Source organism: Sphaeramia orbicularis, chromosome 5, assembly GCF_902148855.1.
Source record: "Sphaeramia orbicularis chromosome 5, fSphaOr1.1, whole genome shotgun sequence".
Lineage (NCBI taxonomy): Eukaryota > Metazoa > Chordata > Actinopteri > Kurtiformes > Apogonidae > Sphaeramia > Sphaeramia orbicularis.
The window spans coordinates 28,576,093-28,597,671 of record NC_043961.1 but is presented as its reverse complement, the minus strand read 5'-3'; the positions used below and the strand labels follow the sequence as shown (position 1 = coordinate 28,597,671).

Here is a 21,579-nt window from a genome sequence, read left to right as displayed (position 1 = left end):
AATTGTGGCTTTTCATTGTAGAAAAGTAGTTTACTTTCTTGAAAATAATACATTTTAACCTGTTTTTTTGTAAATTTGCCAGGCAGGTGAATGATTTTTATTGCAGTGTTTCAGTGACCTAACTGGATAAGACAGAAAATAATCACAAATAAAGCAAAAATAAACAATGTACAAAGCAAAAATGAGGAAAGAAACCCCAGATGTGAATAAACAATGTATAGAAGCTCTGCAGAGCATTGAGAGATAAAGTAGAGCATTAAGAATCAATACCATTGATCTAAGAAGTAGAGGAAATAGTTTTAAAGTTGAGTTATAAAATAATAACACAGTCATAATGTAAGCTTGCATGTTTTTCTGTAGTGGAACTTTGTGATACAGTATATTGTTGTGTATATATTTTATACTGCTGTGCTAAATAAGATGTGATTTTGAGAATTAGAGTGATATAAAACCACTGTTTCTAATATACTGTGATGTAATGGAACCAACTGGAAAGCCAGGAGTTTAGAAAATGGCACATCATGAACAAATAATCAGTAGGCATTGCAAAACTGCAGCACTGGGGAGAACAAAATGAAAAAATAAAAGTGCCAGTCATTTTAAAGGCTGCGGAGAAAGTGTGGAACAATCTTAATTTAATTGCTTCTCAGCTCCTGTAGTTTCATCCAGCGTCTTCTAAACAAACTGTCAGTCCAGTTTTTGTTGTTTTTTTAATATTAATAATACTCTGAAGGGTGCACTCTGTTGTTTATTTTCAGTCTGGTTTCTCTGATGTTTGTGTCTTTACTGTTACCCATTAAACACATTTTTTTTATACGCAAATCCGTGGAAGTGCGATATTAAACTGAAGATGCACATTTGACAGATAATATGAGCCCCTGACAGCCTTTCACTGCCTGTGCGTTTCTGTTTTGGTGGAATCTTGTCTCAAACGCCGCCACTTGCATCCACATTGTGCTTATCGCCACAGAGACAGCCCTCATCCTCCCAGACATGTGTGAGGAATCAGCCTCTCCTGACGCTCCGGTGTGAGGGTGGACGTTGGAACATTATGAGAGAGGATGATTTAGCCCAAAGCAATTTGTTCAGCAGAATGCCTGTTATGTAATTATGGCCCCCACTGCTGCTGTGTAATGAACTGTGGTTGATTATTTATTTAAATGTGTGGATGTTTGAATGGAAAAGAGTGTCCCCGGAGTTAATAGATGTGATCCGTCACTGAGTGGGCTTTTGTTGCACATGTTTTGTTACATATAGTCAGTCAGAATATGCAGCTGCTCACGTGTTTTTTTTTAATGCATCTGTGGGTGTCATCTTTGCTTTCATTAGTGTATGCATGTGCGCATGCAGGAGCGTGGGCAAATGTGTGGGTTAATAAAGGCTTCAGTCTCTCCTCTAGTCCTTATTGTTTCAGTGGGAAACCTTCTTCATCACCATCTCCTCATTTTATTTATGCTTAAGGTGTTGCTTTTTAGCTGTATTTGAAACGCAGCAGTATAAACTTTTATATATTCTTATATTTTAGGAGTTACAGTAACATCTGTGTCACTGTGTGTGTGTGTGTGTGCGCGCGCGTGCGTGCGCATGTCACTTGAGGATCTCGGATTGGATTTGATTGACTTTTCTGAAGTTGTCTTTCCATCCCTGTTGCATACAATCAGATTTTTCTTCTAGATGAAATCTTGTGGATAAAGGAAAGCCAGTAGTGAGCAAAAATATATTTTATTCCACATTATGTTATACCTCAGAGTATATGTAAACACATTAGAATGTCATCATTATTATTATTATTATTATTATTATTATTATTATTATTATTATTATTATTATTATTATTATTATTATTATTATTATAATGCAGGAGCTTTAAAGAAAGTCAACTTACTGTTCATCATACATGGTCAGGGTTTTACCTCTCAGTCTAGTCATTTCTGGGCCCTATTTTTTTAAAAGTTGAAGACAAATAATATTGCATGGATTAGGAAAAAAAAGTGACATTATATGCAAATATTCTCTTCAGTTTACACTGCTGCATCACCACAATGAGGAATTTACCAGTGGTGCAAACATTTTAACTTTATCTTTCATTAACGTAAGTGTAGTTGAAGTGCTTTAAAAGTGATTGTGTAATAACTGAAATGATTTTTACCATTTCAGGCTCAGCTACAACATAAACATGACTGAGATCTATCTACACAGCAGCAGATATGAGACAAAACTAGAATTATGGCCCAAGGCACCACAGCTGCACATTACAGAGGAAAGACTGAAAGTTCAGCTATTTAAACTTAAATTACACCACACAAACCACTTTCTCACATCTCGCTGCTGTAAAAAAAGAAAAAGAGTGTGACAGTGTCTCTCTATGAGTCATTTTTAAAGCTGTTTCATTGTTTCCTTACTTTGAATCTGATGCAGCCTCCAGGATTATGTCAAACCATGCTTATCTGTGGTGTTCCCTCCCTGTGCAGATATACACAGCGAGGCAGTGCAAGCCGCTCTGGCCAAACACAAAGAGGAGAAGATGGCGCTGCCGATGCCGACCAAACGACGCTCCACTTATGTCCAGTCGCCCATCAACACGCGCACACCGCCAGGTACGACCGCTATGAGTCCTCCTGTCTTTCACAACAGAGTATAAAGTGATTATACTGTATTGTGAAAACACTCAAACACAAGTAGAAGTTGTACATCAAAACCTCATTTGAGCAAAAATTTGGAAGTTGTTTAAGTGGTGAAAAGTAAAAGTAGCCAGTCATTTTTTTTCCTATCTTATCTTTTATGTAACACTTTTGGTTTAATATTAATGCTGCATTAATCCATATGTTGCATTTTACTAATATTGATGTTTAATGTAGATTAGATTAGATTAGATTAGATTAGATTAGATTAGATTAGATTAGATTAGATTAGATTAGATTAGATTAGATCAGATTTCCTTAATTATCATTGTGTATAAAAATACAACAAAATTCAAAGAACATGGTAAAAACAGAACATATCTAATAACAAAGAGAAGTAAAACTAGAATAGTAGAATAAGTAAAATCACAAGCAATACAAAGCAAATAATGTACACCACTCACTTGCACATACTCATCCATGTAAAAAGTCAACTATTCATAGCTCAGAAAGTGTATTTAGCTTAAATATTGTTTTGTTCCGTCTTGCAGACAAGACAGTAAGACTCAACTGGACAGTGCCTGGGTTTTTAAATTGCTGTGACCTCAACTAAATTTTGCACTTTAAAAAGCTGTCAGACTTTTCTGTTATTGCTGTTTGTTTTATTACCTGTTTTTAAAACCTGTGTTCTTCCATGGCATGTGCTGCTCACTAGTTTCAGGTCACCCTTGTAAAAGAGATCTCCATCTCACTGGGACTCTATCTGGTTAAATAAAGGTTTAATAAATGAAAATTAAAAGTAAAGCTGTCAAACTAATGTATTTGACCCTGAGATCTAGTGGGGTAGAGATATAAAGACAGACAAAATAGTAATACTCGTGTAAAGTACTAGTTACCTCAAATCTTCATCATGCTTATGCACAGTGGTTGAGTAAAGTTCCAGAGCAGTTATTTTCCACATCTTTAATATGACCATCATGCCTTTCTCCTCCTCAGACTCCTCGTCAGGTTCTGAAGATGAGACGTCTGTGCGTAGACAGTCATCGTTGGTCGCTCCCATTCCTCAGGTCAATCCCAACCTGCAGAGCCCAGACTCATGGATCAACCGCTCGGTCCAGGGCTCCTCCACATCTTCCTCAGCATCGTCCACTTTGTCCCACGGGGAGGCCAAGCCACAGCCTCAGAGCCAGCCTCAGCCACAGTACAAACCGCAGTACCAGCCTCTGTACCAGCCTCACCACCAGCCTCAGCACCAGCCTCAGCCTCAGCCTCAGCACCAGCCCCATGAGCAGCCCCAAACTGCAGCCATCACCGACATGATGGCCCACAGTCGCATTGGTGAGAGATCTGGATTTATAAACTGAGGCTGGGTTACACTGACAAGGATTAACTTTTAAGCCTGATTAAATCATATTTTAATCTTAAATTATGTTGCACCACATTAGCTGAAAACTGACACAGATTAATTAAATGCCTCACTTAAAACTTAGCTTTAACTTTTATGCTAAACTGAGATTAATTTAATTCTCTTCACCAAAACATTAAACTCCAATTTAAAATGTGGTTCAGTATAAATTTACATTTACAGACTGTTTTTGAGATGGATAAACAATATAACCAACTTCCTTAAAAAAAGTTAATGGTTAGAGTGTTCCTGTATGCCTGTGTGCTATTCGTTAATTCATTTGTCAATTTAGTAAGTAAGCATGTCCATTTTGAAACTCTATTTATTTATGTAGAGTCAATTAATTCTGTGGTTGATTTTAAACCAGGATGCAAAACTGTGATTGGAACAAAACTAGGGCAATAGCATCGAAAACTCCACATTCTCATTTGGTCTTTTTAAATTTTTATATTAAACCCATAAAGACCCAGTGCTACTTTTGTGAGAGTTCATATATTAATTTTTCTCTCTATTAAATCTTTTCTTATGTGATTTATCACTAACTATCATAATATTATCCTTTCTATTTTGCATTTATTTCAGTGAAAATCAGGTATTTTCCTTTATTTATTTTACTGATCATATACTTTAATCATCATGCTGAGATTACATTTAAAGGCTATCATACAAAAAACAGAGAAAACTTGAGAAAAAGTGACTTTATCAGTAAAATATATTATCAACTGAACATAAACCAAGCATATCCATCCACTTACATTGAGCCAGCTACTGGTGAATCAATGTTGTAAAAAATCACAGTGTTTCCACATTCACTCCAGAGCCTCTGAACATCCAAATGGGTCATATCTGATGACCATGAAAAGGTGAAAAACTCTATTTTATGCAAATTATTTCCATGTATTGATAGGAGTAGTGGCTCTGAAGTTATTAAACATTCAGATCAGTAGATGTTTTTGGTCACTGGTGTATATTTGGGTCTTTATGGGTTAAAGCTGTAGTAGCCAAAATCAGGAGGAAAAAAGCACCAGGATATGAAAATATAGGTCTTCTTTCTGCAGCTCCCTCCTCTCAGTTCACATCAAAACACTGAATATAAACATAGATGAAGAGTGAAGCCACTTTAGCAACAGTATAGTCATATCCAGGTAGCATCTGATGGAAAAGGATCAGCAATTATAGCTGTCAATCACATATTTAAGAAGAAATGTCATCATTAGTCCCTCAGAGGGGAAATTCCATTTTCTCATTCTTGTTATTTTGTTGTACACACACAGAAACCCCAGTACATACACATACTCAAATAGGACCATTATACGTGCACAGGATGCGTAGAGAGGTGTCAAGGTGAACATGATCAGATGCCCGGAGCAGTTGGGGATTTGATGCTTTGCTCAAGGGCACCTTAGCAGTTCCCCAGTGGTTAACTGGTGCTTCTCCAGCTGCCAGTCCACAGGCTTGGCTGAGATGAGACTTGAGCTGCTTTCCAGACCAAGTCCCTACCAACTGAACTACTAATACTGAAAACATCTGTGTGTAGTTCAAATTGAGCTGTGATAGGGTATATTCTCTACAGTCTGAACTCTTATTGGGCAGTTACTTTCATATTTTATTTCATCTGGGTTGATGGTAATAACTTGTATTGACTGAAGGTTAGAGACAGTGTTGTTGTTTCTGACCCGTGGGTTTGTTTCACAGTGTTTGAGCAGATTATCATATGGTGGCGTAATACTGACTTTAACCAATAAAGCAAAATGAAAAATGTAGAGGATAATATTATCATAAATGGTGCTAAATCGAAAGGTTTAATAGAGAGAAAAATTCATGTGGGGACTGCCATAAAAGTAGCTCTGGGTCTTTATGGGTTAAACCTGCAGGAGTCAATATCATGCAGAAATAACAGTGGAATTTTAGAATACACAACTTCCTCCTGCAGATGTTTTCGGCAGCTCCCAATTAAGACTAAATGTGACTTGTAATTATGGAAAAGTGAAGTTGGTTTTCCAAACTTCCATGCTTGTGATTAGTAAAAATCCGTGCATCACAGTGTAGATTTTACACAGCCTAAAAACACAATAGATGCAGTGTGCGAAAGTGTACTTTCCTCAGACCACTTGAGTTACAATACATGAAAAGGTGATTATGGAATTTTTGCCCATTGGCACAAAAAACTAGCAAGCACTGCAGCTTTAAGTGATGCGAAGAAAAATGATTTATGCTGTATTAGCTGTTTAGTTTGTATGTACATTTACCTGCCATACGGCGTGTGCAGAGACTGTCCTTGTTCTAATGGATTCTACTGGAGTCTGTGTATCAATGTCATTGTTTTGGTTTATTTTAGATCCAAAATAAATGTGGGTGCTTCTATGAAACTGGGTTCATTTTGGTATCTGGCACTTTGCAAGCTTTTTTAAACCCACTAATAAAAGAGAAATTTAGACATATTTCCCACCTAGGATGTACCTAATGATGACCTCAGATAAATGCAAAAAAATTATACTCTTACTCTGAGCCATCCAAAACTTTATGAATTTTTAATAAAATATTGGGGCCAAAAATAGGACCAAAACTGGGACAGGAAAGGCTACCTAGGTGTCTACACTGTGTTAAATATGATGATCCTAGTGATTTTTCTAATCCAGACATGTGGGTTTCATCAGCCATCATCATCAGTCTCATTCCAGGTTTCATGTTTAACCCATTGTGTCCACTTGTGTTACATGCAGAACCTGCCCATTCAAACACAAATAAATCGTGAGTGATTTTGCAACAGCGGTCATTTTTGTGAAACACTCTGCCTTGCATAATTAGTTCGATTCCCAAAATGTACCTGTGAGAGAATAAAAAGATTGTCAAAAAATAATAGCACGTAATTTTCCGTGTCCTTTTTACCGTGTTACATGCAGATTTTTGTATAAAAAATTCTCTAAAAATAATTTAAAATTTGTTTTATCTGAAAAATAGTTTCTCTTTTATCTCAGTAAATATTTATTTTTAAAATAGACCCAAAGTGTTTCCAAACTTGCTTCGTAACATTATTCTACATCTGGTTTGAATTTTTAGCCCCAATGTCCTGTTTTTAGGGACCAGTTTCATAGAAGGACCCATATATCTATAAAAGTGTAAAAGTGCTAGTGCCTTGTGGTCACATATGACTTTCTCCCATTGCAGCCCCGTCACAGAACAGCGCCCCCCCTCCAGATGTGACTGCTGTGGCCCCTCCTCCCACCAGGGGCCCAAGGGTCGACCTGCCCTCCAACGCTGTGGTCCGGGGGATGAGCCGTGGGCAGAGCCGCTCGAGCATGATGGAAACTGCAGACGGTAAAGACACAGTTTGTTATTTAGTTTTGTAGGAGTCTGAATCCACTCACTAACTTTTCAGAATGTGTTGATTTTGTGATTTCATTAATGAGGCTTTCTTGCCTTCTTTTGTCTTCTTGATCTTTTTTCATCTAAATTTGACTGGCTGATAGGAAGAGGTAATATGCAGAGTAAGGAAACTCCTCAATGTATAATGTCCGTAGCCTTGTCTTTGCTCTCCCTTTCTCTCCCTTCTGTTTGTAATAACTGATTATAGGAAAAAATACAAAAACAACTGAATGAATCCTCACATAGAACCCCCCAACCAGACAGACCTTCACCCCAGATCACACCTTGTTTTTTCCTCGTGTTGACACCACCAAGTCTGCTGTTCTTCATTCCCACAGAATATTACAATCAGTTACTTTCAATTTCTAACTTATGGGATGAAGAACAGCAGACTGTAAGATGGAAAAAGGTTTCAACAGGTAGTGGTTTGTCCTGACTGTGTTTGTCTGGTCATTGCTCCTCTTCATCCTGCTTGTAGGAGTTCCTGTGAACAGCAGGGTCTCCACTAAAATCCAGCAGCTGCTTAACACCCTGAAGAGGCCGAAGAGGCCCCCACTCAGTGAATTCTTCACCGACGATTCAGAAGAGATTGTAGAAGGTGAGATACACTTTACCAAATATGTTCCCAAATATCACATAAAACTAAACATTTTACTGTGGCTGACTTTACATCAGCATTATATTTATTTTATTTTGTATTTCAGTTTGGTTTATGATTTCATTTTGATTTTACATAGTTTTTGAGTACATTTATTTTATTTGGAAGAATTGATGAGATTTAATTAACCATTTCATGCATTAATTATGAGAGCCTTAATCAGTATTTTTTTTTCTGAGTGTTTTTATTCCTCTTTAGGCATGAAAAAAAAACAAACAATGTGATGGAATTTTTTTAGGAACCTATTTTTCATGGAGTTACAAAAATATCCACACAGCTGGACACCATGTGTTTAATTTTAGATGCAAAGAAAAATTTATTATTATTATTTATTGACATACTGTGTGAAAACTATGAAATAAAAACATTTTTAATGCTGCTAATCTGATGTTTACTCACATTTTAAAACATTATAATACTAGTTATTACTCACTGCATGGAGATAATATGCAAAAAACAACTTTTTGCCAAAAAAACAAACAAACAAAAAAAGTTAATTACAATCGAATAACAATTAGCATTTTTTTTACACTCAAACATGAAAGCAGTTCAGCTTTATCTAGAACAGCAAAGTTACAGTTTTGGTATGAATTACAGTGTATGGGATGATGCATAAGCATCCACTCTGTTGGCTGATATGGAACTAAAACCACAAAATCCATGAATATACAAGAGAACACTGTTGAACAGCTGTCCACTGTAGTGACCACTATATATGAAAGGGTTAAGTTCTCATTTACTTTTAGGGTTTTTTGGTATTGTAGGGGAAGTACTGATTTAAAAACGCTTAAAAAGGAAAAATGAAAGAACAGATGACGTCAAATACAATTTGCAAAACCAATGTCAATCAAAGCCACTTTAATACCATGAATCTATAAACTCTATCAAGAAACTATATAGCTGAAGAGTGAAATTGTTATTTCTATCTGAATTTTCATTCTAGTTTAACATGTTTTTTTTTTTTTTTTTTTTTTAATCTGTATTGTATTCTGGCTCATTTTGTCATGCCTTCCATGCCAGGTCTCCCTCAAAAAAGATTTATCCTCAAGGGACTTCCTGATTATATAAAGATTAAATAAATAAATAAATAAAAATAAAAACAAAGAAACAAAGTTTACTTACAATCCAGAGCAAAATCAAAAGCAAATTTTTAATTAGTCTCAAATGAAAATGTAATACCCTAATTATCTCTCAATCATAGAATGTTTGTTTTTAAGTGTTTGATTGTTTTTTTAGAAGTACTTGTAGTTCAACACTGGCATGTGTGTGCATGCTAGATCTGTGGTATGCTGATCAGCCATAACATTATCACCAATGGCAGGAGAAGTGGTAATAATATTGATTGATCCCTACATCCCATTTTGCTATTTCTAACACATCAGCTTTGAGGACTAAATGTTCACTTGCTGCTTAATATATCCCACACACTGACAAGTCCCATTCAAATGAGATTATCAAAATTAACACCACTTTACCTGTCAGTGTCATAATGTTATGACTGATCAGTGCATTTTCACCTTTATAACTGAAAACCTTTCAATCTTTTTATTTTCCCCATTCACTTATAATGGCCAAAATTTCAAATGTCTGTAGCAGCAAAATTATTGGTTGAATTCATACCAAACTGGGCTTATACATTGCCAGTGACCTAGAATGGATGTCATTACATTTTGGGAAACATAGGTCAAAGATTACATTTTTTATGAATTTTTTAAAATCTTTTTTTTCCCCATTTACTTATAATGGGTGAAATTGCATATGTCTGTAGCAGCAAAACTGTTGGTTGAATTCATACCAAATTTGGTTTATAGATTGCCAATGACCCAGAATAGATGTGGTTACATTTTGGGAAGTTCAAATTTTTTTATGAATTTTTAAAACATTTTTTATTTTCCCTTTTACTTACAATGGGCAAAATTTCTAATGTCTATAAAAACATCAATTTTGTTTCAATTTACTTCAAACTTGCCACATATATAGAGGCAATTGATATGCTGACATCAGCACATGCATAGACATGATGACATCAGCTGGGTCGATACCAAAATAAGCTACAATATGTGCAAGGGGCGGGGTTTGTTGTGCCTGGCACCACTTGTTTTGGTCTTGTTAACTGTAATAATCCTGTGTTCCTTACGTTTTTAACAACCCTACCTGTTCTGTCCCTGTGTCCCAGTGCCCCAGCCGGACCCCAACACACCGAAGCCAGAGGGCCGTCAGATCATGCCGGTGAAAGGAGAGCCTCTGGGTGTGGTCAGTAACTGGCCCCCAGCCCTGCAGGCCGCATTAGCCCGTTGGGGGGCCACCCAAGGGAAGAGCCCCGCCCTCACTGCTCTGGACATCACGGGCAAGCCGCTCTACACTCTGACTTATGGTGAGACATCGCCGGACATTTAATCTGTCAGCGCTGCAATCTCTGTTATTTTATGTAACACAACTGCCAACTGGTCAGTTTTGTGCTGTGAAGAAATATTAAGAGCTTATTTTAATAATAGTTTTTTTGGCACTGTTGAAATGGTAACACCCTAGTCCTTTTTGTTGTTTAGGGAAGCTGTGGAGTCGCAGTGTGAAGCTGGCGTATACGCTGCTCAACAAACTGGGCACCAAGAATGAGCAAATCCTCAAACCTGGAGACAGGGTGAGAGAATAAAACAAACAACAACACTCAGACTGCAGCCAGCACACAGGTTCTGCAGACAGTAAGGGGCTGTAGTCCTTCAGTTAAAGCCTGTTTTCTTTGGCAGGTTGCACTGGTTTACCCCAACAGTGACCCAGGGATGTTCTGGGTGGCGTTTTACGGCTGCCTCCTCGCTGAAGTCATACCAGTTCCTATTGAAGTTCCACTGTCTCGCAAAGTATAAATCCAACACACACACCTATGAAAACAGAAACATATCTTTTTTAAGTACCTAAAAGCCTGACTATATTTGATGTGTGTGTATTCAGGATGCAGGTATCAGCCAGGTGGGCTTTCTTCTCGGTAGCTGTGGGGTGGGTCTCGCTCTGACTAGTGAGATCTGTCTGAAGGGACTCCCCAAGACCCCCACTGGAGAAATTCTGCAGTTTAAAGGTGAGCAATGACTCACTTAAATGTTCAAACATCTATTTAGTTAAAGAATATGAAGAAATGATTTTAGTCCATCCAGAAATGTGAAATGTGACAGACAGCTTGGATATAATTATTACACCACCTATGATTTTCTATCTAAAATCAGTATACAGTTTTATGCAAATATTTGGGCACCCCTTGAAATACAATTTCATTTGATGATTTTTTTTTCTAATTGAAAAAATGTAAACACACTCCCTGAAAGGCATAAAAAAAAATTGCAGTATTACCAGAAACATCGATGAAAATGTTCTGACAAATGTTGACTTTTCACTACTTTGTCATAGTGGTCTGATGTTTAAGTCCAAAGCTGCGTGTTATCTCAGCATTTCCCATCAATGGTTTAGACTTTGGTGCACCGCCAGAATGCATGGGACTGATAACTGGAGCAAAAACACAACACTGACAGAACACAACATTGATTGAACACAACAATGACTGAGCACAACACATCCGAGTTAATGACAGATAATTACCAAAGTTTTTGTCTGTTACTTCACCTTTGCAAAATTATGAAGACAGTTGATTTAGCCCTAATTGATGCAGTCTTCTCAATCCCTCTCAACAACCAGTTTACTAGAGAGCATAAACTGAACTATGTTTCCTCGTGTGGTCTGATGAGTCCAGATTGACCCTGTTCCTGAATGATCCATCAGTCAGACCGGGTTCCCGCACGGTCTTGAAAAATTGTAAAAGTCTTGAATTTACAAATCTGCGTTTAATGTCTTAAAAAGGTCTGTAAAAGGTATTAAATTTAAGTTATGTTGCCATAAACTTGTTCACTGTGTTTTGTTTAAATGTGTCTGGGAAATGTCCAAGTTGCAAAGAAAGTTACATTTAACTACTCAGTTCTACCTGTTCCAACTCAGACAATTTATTTAGAATTAGGAACCAATTATTGCTAACTTTGCCTCCCCCGATAAGAAATGACTCAGAATGGTGGGAATCAAAACGTCGGAGTAAGTCAATATAATTTCCTAAATTCTAGGAGTCATAAATTTTTGCCAGTTTGGCCGTGAAATAGGCTGTGAAATGTGCATTAAATTCACTTCTAAGTCATCTTAAAAAGTCTTAAATTGAACTTGTAGGAACCTGTAGGAACCCTGGTCAGAAGAGAGGTAGATGAAGTGATTACCCATCATGCCTAGTGCCTACAGCAGGGGTGCCCAATCCTGGTCCTCGAGAGCTACTATCCTGCATGTTTTAGATGTTTCCCTCTTCCAGCACACCTGACGGTCGTTATCAGGCTTCTGCAGAGCTTGATGATAGGCTTATCATTTGAATCAGGTGTGTTGGAAGAGGGATACATCTAAAACATGCAGGATAGTAGCTCTTGAGGACCAGGATTGGACACCCGTGGCCTACAGTATAAGCCTGTGTGGGCAGTGTTATGAGCTGGGGTTGTTTCAATTGGTCTGGTCTAGGTTTTAAACACTTTGAATAGTATTCAGATATTTACATTATTTACATTGTGGTTGCACATGTACATGGTGTGATGGGGTGGGGTCTTATGACTGTGAGGAGGAATGGCCTGTAGAGTCGCTCCTTCTTGCACAGGAGGTGTAAAAGTCTGGTGCTGATGGAGCTGCTCAGGGCCTCTACAGTGTGGTGTAGGGGGTGGGAGGGGTTATGCATTGTTATTGTGATGTTGCTAAAGGTCGTCCAAAGAAACAATGTGCTTTTTTTTTTAGCTGGGCAGTATATTTTGAATGGTTTATACATATTTTTCCATATATAGTTTATACATATGTGTATATGTTTTCAATTTACATGTACCTTCCTTTCATATAAGCAAATTCAATACATGTCCATTTATTTCATTAGACAATAACAGTGATGATAAAAAAAAAAATAAAAAAAAACTTTCTCTACTCTGAGAATCTAATTTGTACAATAATGAGTAGGTGACGAGAAATGTCAGGTATCAAATTGCTCAAAAAGGCTTATGTAATATTTTGAAATGAATGGTCTTTTTATATTCTGAATTATAATGTGCTGCAATAATTAACTTTACTTTGTCTGATGTCTTTTTGTGATAGGCTGGCCTCGACTAAAATGGGTAGTGACAGACTCCAAGTACTTGACGAAGCCCTCCAAAGACTGGCAGCCACACGTCCCCACGGCCAACACTGACCCTGCATATATAGAGGTAACCGAGCTGTTACTAGAGTTGGATTTAGTGCATTTTGTTGTTTACCTTTTGTGGCACACTGAGGCTATGTTCAGACTGCAGTCGAATGTGGCCCAAATCCGATTTTTTTGCCCATATGTGACCTGTATCTGATCTGTTAAAGACAGTTTGAACAGCACAAATCCGATTTTTTCAAATTCATCCCAGGCCACTTTCATATGTGGTCCTATATCCGTTATCGGATATTTTGCAATGCGACTTCAGTCTGAATGGCCAGGTCACATTTATCCAACCTTTACGTCATTGAAATGCAACAAATGCCACAATTCTGTGTCCCATGAGTGTTACTTCTGTAAACACAGTGCATGCCTGCGTGGTCATGTGTTAGATCAGGACCTCTTTTGCACATGCGGGTCACTTCAGGGTCACATTCAGTTCATACTCAAAACTGATAGAAGTCGCATTTAATGTGTAATATGAACGAGCACACAAAAATATTGGATTTCATCACAAAATCTGAATTGTGCATTAAGACCTGCTGTCTGAATGTAGTCTAAGTTACAATAAAAATAAAATATACAGAGTTGTTTTCTGCATCTAAATAAAAATATGATTTATTTTATGTCAAATATACAGCAATTTACACTTGTTTTTCTTGTGTTTTACCTCTCTGTAGTACAAGGCAAGTAAAGAGGGGACAGTTGTGGGTGTGGCTGTGTCTAAAGTAGCCATGTTGACCCACTGCCAAGCTCTGACTCAGGCCTGCAATTACTGTGAAGGTGTGTTAAGGTCATCATCCCTCATCTGAACATTCCCCTGTCAATGTGATCGCTTTAAATCTAATGTCACTTCTACCTGTGTCCATTTTAAGGAGAAACACTGGTGAATGTCCTGGACTTTAAGAAGGACATGGGTCTGTGGCATGGTGTTCTTACGGTGAGTAGGAGTGGATGTAGGTACTTGTCTAGTGTGGATTTGATGCTGTGGTGCACGTCCTAGTAGTTAGCCATACAATATCTGATTTTTTAATGATAGTAATATGTGAATAAAATACAATAAGCAAAGATACATTTAATACTTTGTTGCCCATAAATTTGGAATGATTTTGTTTTCAAACACATTCCTGTTTTTATTCCTATTTATTTATGACCAGATGCAATGATTACATATTGAGTCCCAGTTACACTTTATCTATCAAAAATAAATCACATTGTCACAATCCTTTTATGAGGAGAGGCAAAAATATTTTTTTTTTCCAAGTTTATGGGCAACAATGTGTAGAATTACATTCACAGAAAACAACTTTCAAGCCCTTTGACATACATTTGATCTGGGAATAAGCTTCATCTTTATTTTCAGCATTGACTTGTGTATAAAGAAGTGCCTCAGTATAACCTTAATACTAATGGAGCCCTGTGAATCTGGGTCAGTGGTAACAATTTGCATTCACTGTTCAGGAAATGGTTAAGGTCAGAAACATTGTTGTTGGCCAGCGTTAGTATGTTATTACTCAAGGGTTTGGCTCACAAACTTTGGGCAGATTTTCATCTAATGGTGCAATATTTACTTTAAAGCAGTGGACAAACACTTGTACTCTGTAGTATTCTAAAAATGTAGAACACATTTCATAATTACAGAAGTAAAAAACTAAAGAGGTTTGTTTTCACGTCCTGCAAGATCTGAAGCAGCAGAGAAAAGAAATTCTTTGTTTTGACAAATTCTGTGTGATCTCTCCAATATAGCACATGGTTTCTAATTACACCAAAGTGTTCATATGAAAATATTTGTTTGCTCTTGTTCCATTATGGATAAAATAGAAACTTGCTGAAAGTCATTTCTTTGATCATCTTTGTGTTAATCTCAAGAGAATTATACTGACAGTAAAAAAAAACTTTTCATATGCTACTGGAAGAAAAACATCTGACCTTGAGTGAATCAAGCTTATTCAAAATCTGAAACTAGAATTTCTCCAACAGGTAAAAAACACAAATTTTCCAATATTGAACCAGTGCCTTTTGTTTTGTATTCACAATCTCAAGATGATATGTGCTAAACTGGTCAAATTTACTAATACAAATTAATATCAAGCCTATAGAAGAATAAAATTAAGTATCAGAGTCCATCAGCTTGGGCCAGAGTTTATCAAAAACCTGTCAGACACTTGCTCTTGTACTTTTGGGATGTGAGTTTCCTCTTGTCGGAACCACCAGTATCACTGTCACGTTTGGGTTGAAGCCCCTTGGTGCCTGGTTTCAATTTCAGCAGTATCTTGATGAAATCATTCAGCATGCTTATCACTTCCATCATCCAAACTGGGTAGAAAATACCAAGGTGCAAGTGAAGGAAATGTATTTTGAGCAGCATTCTGCAATCTGTCCATTCATCTGCTTTTATCATGTTCTCAAAGTTGATCATAGCTTAAAGACCCTGGTGCTAGAACTAGTCACAAAAAAGTCTGTTGAAAATGTTTAGAGGGTGGACTTAGCTAAACAAATAAAACAGGTTTATATGCTCAACTTGAATTGTCCAAAAATACGACTTTGGTACTTTTAGCCTTTTAGTCTTCATTTGAGCTCTGTGGTTTACCAGGAAATCTTGTACTGTTTGCACAAAAGACACCCAAGCTGTTAATTCTACAGAGCTGAGTTTTGAGCAGTGCATGGGATCACCAGTGAGTTCTCCAATCTGGGCTCCAATGACAATTCCAGCTTTGAGTTTTGCATCTTTTTGGACTCAATTGATTTTTTTTCTGGTATTGAAATCCACACTTAGAGTTCTAGACCTAAAACAAAGGTGTGATATGCTGCAAATAGTTATGTCCTCCTGCAACCAAGGAAAGTAAAGGTTTTGGCTGTTTTTTTTTTTTTTGTTTTTTTTTTTTAACATTAAATGCCTTAATTTGAAACATCTGTTTTTTCAGATACATTATTTTATTTTTATGGAATGTATTTTTCGTTTTTTATGAAACAGTTCCTTTCTACTTGTAATAGAATCCCACATTGCTGCCATAAAGTGTTGTATAGTGTTGGAAAGCTCAGGATCTCAGCTTTCTTATCGCGTTTGAATTTTGTGGATGGGAATTACAGTAATTTGAATGCTGCAAAGTGCAAAATGCAGCACTGGAAAGACTGCCGTTATTAAAGGGTTAAAGATATATAAAAGCTGTATCTTCAAAATACTAGACATGCCTTTTTTATCAAATCCTTTTAATATTATCACTGAGTTTACAGTTGTGTATAATAGTACAATAAACTACAAACTGACTGGTAAAGCATCAACTTTTTAACCATAAGACCAATAAAATGTCCCTAAGCCAGTTTGTACATGACCACAGTTGAGTCTCTTAGTTTCTTTCAGTGTATGGAATATATTTGTTTTCTTGGTATGTTTTTTGTGCAAATGCGGAATCATATTATCTTTTTTTTATACTTTATTTTTATTTGTTTTATCAACAGACAATACAACACAGAACTAGGGGTCACTGGTTAATCACAAAATATTTAAAAGACAGACAGTAGTAATTATGCTTTGTTTTGTTTATAGTCTAGCCATTTTGTCCAGCGCTTTATGAAGATATGTTCCTTGGTCCATAGGTAATAACCATATAATCTTTTTAATTCAGTTTTTGTTTGTTTCCAGGCTGTGATGAACAGGATACACACTATCAGCGTTCCCTATGCTGTCATGAAGGCTTGTCCTCTCTCCTGGGTACAGAGGGTCCACATCCACAAAGGTATGTTACATAAGCATCTCAACTTGAGCATCATTGGTAAAGAAGTTACTCAACGTATGACACTATTGTTATTAAATCCATACAGCTCGTGTAGCTTTGGTGAAGTGCCGTGATCTGCACTGGGCCATGATGGCTCATCGAGACCAGAGAGACACCAGTCTGGGATCATTACGAATGCTCATTGTAGCAGACGGTGCAAACCCCTGTGAGTCCTCCACAGAAATACTCAGTTTCGGCCTTTTCAAGGCCTTTTCCGATGGCATAAATCAGATGTTATGTGCTGAATCTATTGTCCCTCAGGGTCGGTTTCTTCCTGTGATGCCTTCCTGAATGTGTTCCAGTCCCATGGGCTGAAGCCGGAGGTTATCTGTCCATGTGCCACCTCCCCCGAGGCCATGACGGTCGCTATACGCAGGTGTGTCACTGACTCCCTTTAATCATTACATAAGATGAAAAAGTCAACTTTGAAGAAAGTGGAAAACCCCTCCCACCTCCCTCTTTGTTTTATTCCAAAGCCTTTCTTTAAGAAGAGAAGTACATTGGATGTTTAATTTGCAAGCTTCATCTCCCGAATTACTGGATGATGCGATTCGGTGTCACATTAAGTTCTCAGGACACTTAACAGACCTATTTATAGTCCACTCAAGATATAAATAGTTCACATGATTACATAATTTGTAAATAACTTAGGAAAGCTGCAAGGCTGATGTTTTCATTCATTAGATATGTAATTTTTGTTGATACTTAAAAGAGTGTTTTCTTTTCTCTTTTGTCCATCAGAAATATTTAGAACATGGATATTAACCTTAAACTGGCCAGACCAGTAACATAACAGCATAATAGTCTATAAATACTGTCAACTAAATGCTTTTGAGTGAAAAAAAAAATTACAGTATGAAAATGTTTAACTCTTTCATGCATAGTGGTCACTACAGTGGACAGTTATTCTACAGCTGTTCTCTTGTAATATTCATGGGTTTTGTTGTTTCAGTTGCATATCAGCCAACACAGTGGACACTTATGCGTCATCCCATACACTGACATTCATGCCGTTACTGTAACTTTGCTGTTCATGATCCGCAGTGACATGTTTTAGTGTAAATCAATTGCTAATTCTTATTAGACTGTAATTGACAGGTATTTTTTAAACAATTTTTTTTTTGCATATTATCTCCATGCAGTGAATAATAAACATCTGATTAGCACCATTAAAAATGTTTTTATTGCAAAGTTTTCCATATCACTTTCTAATATTAGATTTTTAATACATGTTTCTTTGCTTCAAAAATTAAATACATAGTGTCCAGCTGAGTAGAAATTTTTGTAACTTTTTTAAAAAAAAATTGATCGCATTGTTTTTGTTATGCCTAAAGATGAGTAAAAACCCTGCGGAAAAATATCTTGACTAAGGTTCACATAATTCATGCATGAAAGGGTTAAATCTATAAACTACCCTTTAAAAGATGTGAATAACATGAACAACATGAAATTTCTTCAGAAAAATAAGTTCAATTTTAACAATATTATGTCTCAGTTTATCATTTATACGTACATTACAACTTACAGGTCACAGTAGATCTACACAGGCACAGAACATTTAGTAACAGGCAGAATATTGGTGAAATGGTGTTTACTTTTCTTACAACATTTCAGGTTTTCATATTTGTTCAGGTTATTCACATTTTTTGTGAAGGGATAGTTTGTAAATGTAAACATTTTGATGTCATTTTCCTTTTTGTCATTATTTATAGGTTATTATGATGATAGTATTTTACTGGTCCCGCCCACTTGAGAAACTAGGCTGTATGTGGCACCTGAACTAAAATGAACTCAACACTGTTGACTGTTAACATATAAATATCAGTTTTACATTTGTGGGCTGGTTTTGGTCTTTAGGCCATATATTTGATACCCCTGATTAAGAATGTAATGAGATGTAGTATAAAAAGGTGATGATGTGTCACATTCAGTCATTGAGATGTGTAATAATCGACCTAAACCTGAGCTCACTGGATGGGCGGTGCATCTTATATCTGAATTATTGTGATGAGATTTGTTTTATGTATTCTTGATGAAGGCTCAGTGGAGTGAAAATGCTAGTATTAAAGTGTGATAATAAATTACGTGCTGACTGTGTAGGATTTTTTTTTTTTTTTTTTTTTTTTTCAAAAGCCAGTATGATGATTGCTAAAGGATGACAAAGACTGAACATGACACACTGCTTTAGTCAAGGTCGATTTTCATTTCACTGGTTCAGCTCAGCGTATGAGGACATAAGCTGTTGTATGTGGTAGTGTAGATGGCGAACAGATGGCTAACAGTAAGAGCAGATGGGATGGATGGAAATGTTCATGTTTGATCAAACTCTGTCTCCTGCGTAGACCGGGAGTACCAGGCGCACCGCTCCCTGCCCGTGCCATTCTTTCCATGGGCGGCCTGAGTCATGGAGTCATCAGGGTCAACACTGAGGACAAGAACTCCGCTCTGACTGTACAAGATGTCGGCCATGTCATGCCTGGAGGTGAGGGGAAAAAAGGAAAATTAATGAACCGAAAGAAAAGCATAAAAAACATTCTTCTGAAGGTTCCTTTTGAAATGTCACGTGTTAACTTTTAATTTTTTTCTTAGAAATGTTTTAATCTGCAATAAAATGGAAAGGACGTAAAGATATGCAGTGCATTTAAATAAACCTGGCACAGTTTAGTTGTCAGCAATGATTACTATCAAAAATATTGAGGTAATGCGCTCATGTTTGTCCCTTTGTTGACCTGCCTGTCTGAAAATCTGCCAAAAGATGGTTTTCCTACTCAGCGAAAAGATGCAAAACAACAGTATAATGTCATATTTCATATGTAAGAATACAGTACTGTGCAAAAGTCTTTGCGCACTTTTATCTTTGTTGTTTTTACAGGGTTATAATGATCATACATATTTATTTCTCAGTCTCTTTCTTCAAATACATGAATATACATGAATTACATTACTAAATAAATGGAGTTTTAATGCCCTGTTTGTATGGGAGTAGTATTACCTGTGGACCTCTGGTAATCTATAATAATCACAGAGGTCATCTGTGTTCTTAATTCCATGCAAACCCTCAATGTCTGCAATTTGTAATTAAAAAATTCACCACAAATTACCTACTCTTTTTCAGCAAACAGAGTACTTGTGATAAGCGCTGTGTGAACAGGGTTTTAAAGTTACTGGGGAGAATATGTAACTTAATAAAAGTCACAAATCAAATATGTTGGTGATTAAAAACCTTTTACAGGAAATGTGTACTGTGTTAAAAAAAAAAACAGTTTCAGGGAAGAAACAGCTTCTACAAACCAAAGTGTTGGTTCTTTTGCACTTAAAATATCTTCAAATCTTTTGTTCAGACAATATAAAATCTACTGCATTAGTTTTCTTTGGTTTTACTAGGTTTCATTCAACATATGTCAAATGTTTCTTAATGTTCAGGTTACTTTTTATTATGAGAATTCAGGTCATACTGAAATACTGACATTAGCCCACAGAAGCCATTTAATTCTGATTTGACATGTTTTAATACTGTGCTCATATTTATGTAATGGTTATCATTTAGTCCTTGACACTGCAGATGATAAATATTGGTCGTCAGAAATTTTAATTCAGTAAGATACTTTAAATTTGTCATTTTTACACTAAAAAATAGAATGTTAGCAGCAGAGTTTCAAATATTCTGATGCTTTCTGTGAATATATGAATGCAATACAATGATGGCCAAGACAAACATTTAGAAAACTTGTCAGATGATGAAGTCAGATGTAGGAAGATCCTTCATCTCCACTGGCATCAGACTGTAGAACACCTTAGTCGACGGATGATACACTGGGGATGAAGCTGAAGATAGACTGAAAATTGTAAATAATTCACTATTTTAATTTTTAATTTGTTTTCCTTTCTTGTCTTGAGCTGGACATTGAATAGCAGCCTGTGGGTTAATAAGGTCTATCTGTATGTGGAGGTGTATGAAATGTCCTTGATATTTAAAAAACAAACAAAAACAGATCACAGTAGAAACTCTGAACTGTCTGCCTTGTAACTGTGCCTTTAAGATATGAAGAAGGTATTTTCTAAAAGTTGCTTTCATGTGTTTCCAGCTCTTATGTGCATTGTTAGGCCAGACGGGCCTCCTCAGCTGTGTAAAACAGATGAGATCGGAGAGATAATCATCAACTCCCGCGCTGGAGGCACCATGTACTACGGCTTGCCTGGACTCACTAAAAACACCTTTGAGGTATGAGTGTAGAATTTCACTGAGGACCTGCCTGTGCTGATGCACTTAATGACTTTCTTTTTTGAGTAAAACTGACAGTCTTGCTATGTGGTCGTTGTCGCCTGCAGGTGATACCGGTCAATGCTAATGGAGTTCCCATTGGAGAGATTCCATTTGTGCGGTCAGGACTCCTGGGATTTGTTGGCCCAGTAAGTAGAAGTGTTTCATTATAGTACGACATCTGTGGCGGTGGAAACTTGAACCCTTTTGAAAATCTGCTCCCTCTGTTCATGAACTGGTCTATAATGACTCTGCA

The 21,579-nt window shown here is 36.8% G+C and overlaps 1 protein-coding gene across 5 annotated transcripts in view; it reads left to right on the top strand.

Annotated features, from left to right (window-relative positions):
- Window positions 1–21,579, top strand: part of dip2bb (disco-interacting protein 2 homolog Bb) — a 65,676-nt gene that overhangs the window by 33,425 nt on the left and 10,672 nt on the right. For 2 of the 5 annotated variants that reach the window (XM_030134661.1, XM_030134658.1), the window contains exons 4-21: window positions 2,472–2,597; window positions 3,618–3,959; window positions 7,195–7,344; window positions 7,497–7,514; window positions 7,871–7,990; window positions 10,227–10,424; window positions 10,597–10,688; window positions 10,795–10,905; window positions 10,997–11,120; window positions 13,199–13,308; window positions 13,967–14,069; window positions 14,162–14,226; window positions 16,930–17,023; window positions 17,109–17,228; window positions 17,324–17,438; window positions 19,405–19,544; window positions 21,148–21,284; window positions 21,392–21,472. In XM_030134661.1, coding sequence (XP_029990521.1) covers window positions 2,472–2,597; window positions 3,618–3,959; window positions 7,195–7,344; window positions 7,497–7,514; window positions 7,871–7,990; window positions 10,227–10,424; window positions 10,597–10,688; window positions 10,795–10,905; window positions 10,997–11,120; window positions 13,199–13,308; window positions 13,967–14,069; window positions 14,162–14,226; window positions 16,930–17,023; window positions 17,109–17,228; window positions 17,324–17,438; window positions 19,405–19,544; window positions 21,148–21,284; window positions 21,392–21,472 — 2,246 coding nt within the window. The remainder of the gene's footprint in view (window positions 1–2,471; window positions 2,598–3,617; window positions 3,960–7,194; window positions 7,345–7,496; window positions 7,515–7,870; window positions 7,991–10,226; window positions 10,425–10,596; window positions 10,689–10,794; window positions 10,906–10,996; window positions 11,121–13,198; window positions 13,309–13,966; window positions 14,070–14,161; window positions 14,227–16,929; window positions 17,024–17,108; window positions 17,229–17,323; window positions 17,439–19,404; window positions 19,545–21,147; window positions 21,285–21,391; window positions 21,473–21,579) is intronic. The other 3 variants (XM_030134662.1, XM_030134660.1, XM_030134659.1) reach the window with 2 other exon arrangements.